The 6000-nt window shown below is 41.4% G+C and overlaps 1 protein-coding gene across 2 annotated transcripts in view; it reads right to left on the minus strand.

Annotated features, from left to right (window-relative positions):
- Nucleotides 1-6000, minus strand: part of Fndc1 (fibronectin type III domain containing 1) — a gene marked incomplete at its 5' end in the record, with an annotated part of 104829 nt that overhangs the window by 52644 nt on the left and 46185 nt on the right. For both annotated transcript variants that reach the window (XM_013517412.1, XM_005390511.2), the window contains 1 exon segment: nt 2248-2454. In XM_013517412.1, coding sequence (XP_013372866.1) covers nt 2248-2454 — 207 coding nt within the window.

The following is a 6000-nucleotide window of genomic DNA, read 5'->3' on the forward strand; positions in this document are numbered from 1 at the left end:
CACTGTTATGGCTTGTGTCTAGATGCTCCCCCAAAAAAGTGTCATGCAGTCTTAAGTGAGGCTTTTCAAAGGTGGTTGGATCTAAAATGTGTGATGCTGGGATCAAGCATGTGTGATTATTAAATTGGTCCACTGATTGGTTTGGCATCATTTTGGGTAGGATTTAGGGTGCCTCACCTTGCACGTGAGTACTAAGGGTGGGTGGCCTGGATAGAATATGAAGGATGGAAAGAGGGTCCTTGTTTGTTGTTTGCTGTTTGGTACTTTGATACTTTGCTGCCTTCTGCCTGCAATGAACTGTTTCTTCTCTGTGATACCCTTCTGGCATGCCACTTTGCCTGGGAGGCAGCCAATTACAGACTGAAACCTCCACAAACTGTGAGCCGAAATAAGCCTTTCTTCCTTTAACTTCGGTTGTCAGGGATTTTCTTTCAACAAGAAAAGTAACTAATACAGAATGTGGTACCACAAAAGTGGAGTCATTGCTGTGACTCCTGAACCATATGGTTCAGGAGCCTCTGGAACTGGCTTGTAGGAAGTTTGGAAAGATTAATAGATGCCAGCTGAAGAAGTAATCCTGGAATGCTGTGAAATGTATTTAACTGCATTGGCTGTTGAATTCAGATAATGTGTGTTACGCCTTGGCAGAAAGTTTGTCTGCATTTTGCTCTTGTCCAGAGACTTTGTCTGAGACTGAATTTAGGGGCAGTCGACTAATTGATCTTTCAGAAGAAATTTCAAGACAGTCTAATGTGGAAGTGGTGGTATGGCTACTTTGGGGGGATTTTAGCCAGATCTGTGTTAAGAATCACAAGCAAAGAGCCCAGCAGAATGACTTAAAACATTGTGAATTTGGCCTGAAAGGAAGCTCCAGTGAAGCTGAAGACTACAAAGATAAAGCAGAGCAAAACTTGGTTGACAGGCAAGAATAAGACAATGGTGAAGATGGCTTGAGGACATCACAAGGAACAGCAGCATGTGCAGCCTCAAGGTTGCAAAGGTGAAGTAATTTGCTTTGAGAAGACAGCCCCAGAGTACTATGTTCTGGAATGGTAGCAGCCTAAATACTTGATCCTTGAGATTGCATTCAGAGTGCTCAGTGATCCAGGCACTTAAAATCTACAGCAAAGAGAGAAGGAAGCCTTCCTACTACTCCAGCTGGTGGCAGACCATGGCATCATCCATGCAGTGCTGGTTTTGGGTGCACACAGAATGCAAGAGTTGTGGGAAGGTTTCCACCCAGATTTCAGAAGACCTCAAAGCCCACACAGTATGCTCCTGAGAGGAGAGTGTAAGAAGCTGTATGAAGTCAAAGGTACACTGGAGACCCCAGAAGGTTAGAGAAGCCAGGAACATGGATTGTCTGAGGAAAACTGCAAAGAAGGAGCAGAGCTGGCCTAAGAGAGAAACCACGAAACAACCATCAACAGTGCCATAGGGGCAGATGGAGTTTACAGCTTGCCACAGATTGCCTTGGATGCTGCATGTGGAACTACAGAACTTAATGTTTGCCCTGTTGGAGTTTGGACTTGCTTTGGTCCCATTCTTTTCTATCCCCCTATTTGGAATGGGAGTGTTTATCTTGTGCCATTGCATGTTGGAAGTGTTTAACTTTCTTTTCATTTGTACAGTGGATCACAGCTAAGAGTTTGTCTTAAATCTCAGTAGAGATTTGTCTTTGACTTTTCAGCAGTACTAAAACTGTTAGCACTTTGCCAACTTTTGGAGATAGACTAAATGCCTTTTGCATAAAGGGATGTTCATGAGCATTTGGGAGACCAGGGATAGAATGTCTTGGCTTGTATCTAGATATTCCCCAAAGCCTCATGAGATCATAGGTGGGTATCTTCGGAGATGGCTGAATCTAGGGTGTGATGCTGGGATTGATTCACAGTTCAATGCTAGGATTAAGGCTGCCCCACCCTAGGTGTGAGTGCTACCCACCCTAGCCTGGATAGGATATAATGGACAGAAAGAGGGTTTCTGTTTGTCATTTGTTGCTTCACTATGTCACTGCTTGCTACCTTGATGCCTTCTGCCTGCCATGAACTCCTTCTCCTCTCTGATGCCCCTGAGACATGCCACCCTACCCTAGAACCAGCTGATTACGGACTGAAACCTCTAAAAAAATGGAAAGTGACAATAAACCATTCTTCCCTTAACTTTGGGTGTCAGGTATTTTCTCTCAGCAATAAGAAAAGTAAGACAGTATTCAAAGCATTGTATACCAATTAATATTAAACTTACCTAGCTTTTTAATTTCATGTGTCCGTTGATCTCTCGTCAGTGGAACGTAATTCATCTTCCGACCACTCTCTCCATAGCCCAGAAGAAAACCCCGAGATCTGCGTGGACTCTTGGCTCCTGACAGGCGTGGTGCCTTCCATGCAACAGACAGCCTGTCATCTGAGGACCGGACGCGCACACGCAAGGGCTTGTTGGGCACTTCCTTTTCTTAAAGAGGACATGACATAGGAACCATTAAACAGTACACCATTAGCATCTATGGTCACATGTATGACATCTCAGAAAGCACCAAGCTTCAACTAGATTCTAAGCTTAAATGCCTATTTTTGATAACCAATGCCAGTAAGATTATTTCTCTGTCCTCATAATCCTCTCACAATTTCATACCGAGGTCTCAAGAAACTAAAATGAAAACATACCATGTGGTGAGACTGACAGCTAGAAGTTGTGCATGCTTTATTGGTCTCTTTTAATCTAGTTCCTCTTGCCACCTTTAGGCTAAAACTCTATATTCTCTGGTGAGAGTCAAAGGTCAGTGTAAAAATACAGCAGAGACCCATTACATGCTATTTATAACTGTCCTCCAGTTATTCAGTGTAATATTGAAAAGGGACGATTTCCTTGCCTTTATGATAAACCATTAAGAGGTGAATACTAATTTCATTTTGAGGTCTAAACTTTCCTCCCAAGTTGTAAGTCCTACCCCTCTAGACAAACCCCTTCATGACACACCATCACTGTTATTCTCAGTATCTACTGTTTTCTTCACATTATATTAATCAGTTTTGCAAAATCCTCTTGCTAAACTGATGAATATCAAGAAATACTCTTATTGCTAACTTCTTTAAAGCAATGTTATATAATGGGCACTACTTAGTTTTTTAGGTTTTATTTTATATCAAGAGTTAGAGAACAATTGTTATAGTCCATTTAACCACAACATTGCCCATTTCCAGTAGTGAACCATATTCTAACCTTCATTTGAGGATGCTGCTAGGGAAACAGGCACCTCTCTAACTGTGTGAGCCAGTTACTTCTCAAGCCTTCTTCCTTTGATTAACCTCAATTCTGACTACTTTTATTAGCCTGGAAAACTCCGAGCTAAATGTAAGAATGAAAACTAATGTCATAAGTTAACATGAGGCTCAATAACACATAAATAAATAGCTTTTGCAGATGGCTATTCTGAGATGCCAGACAGCTGGTTTCAACATCGTGAATTTAACCAAAGGAATAACATTTGACAGATTAGCTAGGCTTGCCTGATCAGTCACAGAACACCCCATTCCTAAAAACTAAGAGAGTAACCTATAAGGTTCAATAAATATTTTCTACAATATATGATATAGTAATTATTGTAAAGTTTTTGTTTCTAATCAAATAGTACAGTCCAGCAAAATGAAGCACACACAAGTCTTACGTAACTGAGCTAGAAAATGAATTGCTACAAATGGTGACTTTCTCTGCCTGCAGTTCTGCTCTGGCCTATATTCTCTCCAATCAGTGTCTTACAGTGGATGCAGTAGTCCTGGGCCTTGAGGACAATTGTTGCAGGTCTCTGCTCATGACAGATTCGAACCCAGTGATCCCTAACCCTCCATAATAAATCCTGAAAAAAAAATAATAATAAGCAAAAAACTTCAGAATTTCCTAAAAGTGATAGAATCCTAGAGGAGTAAGGAGTGAATTCCACCAGTGTGCTACCTGAGTTGCCCAGGCAGAGGCTCTGTCCCAAAGCATGCCAGGTCCACCACATATCAGCTACACAAACCAGTGTCAGGGACAGCCACTGCCCTATCAGACTACACAGCTCCTCCACCCCAGGCACCAACCTGTGTCTAATCACTCCATGTAGTGGGCCAGAAGAGGGCCAGGCCCACAAACCAAGGCTGAGCCACCCCTGACAATCCATTGCATGGCATGTTTTGGATAGAACTCTACAATTTGCAACAAGATCTCACATTTTTCACCCTAGCCCTTACAATAGCCAGGAAGAAAGTGAAATATCCTGTTCCCATGACAAAACAGGCTCTAAAGTGAAGCAGCTCACCTTAGGGCACACAAATGTTTAGTGCCAAACAGTGGCCTGAATGCAACTATTCTGATTTCAGGTGTGTCCCCTCTTAATGACGCCTCTTGCATTTAAACTCAGCACTCACTCAGGTACCTCTCACTCCACCTTTAAACTCTTCTGCTCATGCAGGGGAAATGGGGGTTTAAGGCTGGGCAGGCTTCCTACAAGAGTAGGGGCACTTTGCCTGCCCAGCTGGTATTATCTGTGATGAACCAGACAGTATCATCAGCAGGCAGCAAAATGGACAAGAGCAAGAACTGTTCCTGTGATTGCACAGAGCTCAGCTTATGTGGTACAAACAGAGTGAAATAAGAATGCCACTCTGCTAAACATATTCCTCTCTCTATCTAATCTTTGCATTTAGAAAAAAGCCAACCACATTTTTTCCAAGTATTCTGAAATTTTCCTTTATTTAAGATTCTGGGTTGCACATACAGTCAAACATCTTTTACATATCATGTAGTAATCCTCTGTTAAGCTGATGTGCACATTAAGAAATTTCTTCATGTGGTTCAAATTCATTTGCAATTAAATTATTTAAGAGTTTTCTCTAAGCTGTATGTGATCACGTCACTAAAGCCTTCTGCAATTTTCTAATAAATTTCTGTAGGTCTTTTATCTTAAAAACAGGAAGTCACACTGCCAAGCATAATCAAGCTCACATCCACCAGCACTGAGTGTATTTCAAACGTGGCAGATCACATTCCCTGTTGCTCTTCATGTAACACTACCATGTTAGTTACACTCAGAGCCCACCAGTAACAGAATACCTGCTGCAATTATTACACACCATCTACTTCACAGGGAAGCTGGGTGAAATAATGACCACATGACTGTAGCAGACATCAGGATATTTCTCCTGATTCACATCACTTCACAAATTGGCAAATATTCCAAATTTGTACAGAAACAAAATCGCTTTTTTCAACAAGAAAAATCTCTGAACTTCAACATGAAGCTTTGGCCACTTGCAATTAAATGCTGGCTAAATACAGCTTCTAAATTAGATTTATACAGGCTCTTAACTCATTCAGCATCAAGTCTACTTACTGGTGACTTATAGAATTCTTCTTGAGCCTCTGTTTCTTCCTTTGCAAAATTGTACATAGTATATATGGTTTTGTAATATTATCGGTATAATAGTATATATTAAGCACATTAGCTGTGCTTGTGGTGGATAAACTTTGAATCTTAAGTATTCCCCATACACCCATGGGAGGTAGTGGTACCCTTAAGAGGAGGGGCCTTACAGGAGGCCTTTAGGTCACTAGGAGCTCACCTGTGAAGGTGGTTATGCGATTCTGATCACTTTCTTGTTCTCTCTTTGGCATCCTGGGCATAAGGTGAACAATTTTGCTCTGCCATGCACTCCAGCCATGATGTACTTCCTTGCCTCAGCCCAAAGCATTTATCCTCTCAATCATGAGCTATGAGTCAAAATAAACCTTCTCTCTTTATACACTGATTATCTTCAGTGTTTGTTACAGAGGCAGAAAGCTGGCTGACATACTAGTTGTGACAAAAATGGAAACTCTCTTTCATGGGCAGCTCCATTTGAAACATGAGTGTGTCACAGAATTTGTCTCAAGGTTTTGCTCACAGGGGCACTAAAAACAAGTTAAGAGCAAAAAAGAATTTTTTGCCAAAAACTTACACTGACAATCTTTACAAATATGAAA

Source organism: Chinchilla lanigera, unplaced genomic scaffold (assembly GCF_000276665.1).
Source record: "Chinchilla lanigera isolate Chin_1 unplaced genomic scaffold, ChiLan1.0 scaffold00038, whole genome shotgun sequence".
NCBI classification, from domain to species: domain Eukaryota; kingdom Metazoa; phylum Chordata; class Mammalia; order Rodentia; family Chinchillidae; genus Chinchilla; species Chinchilla lanigera.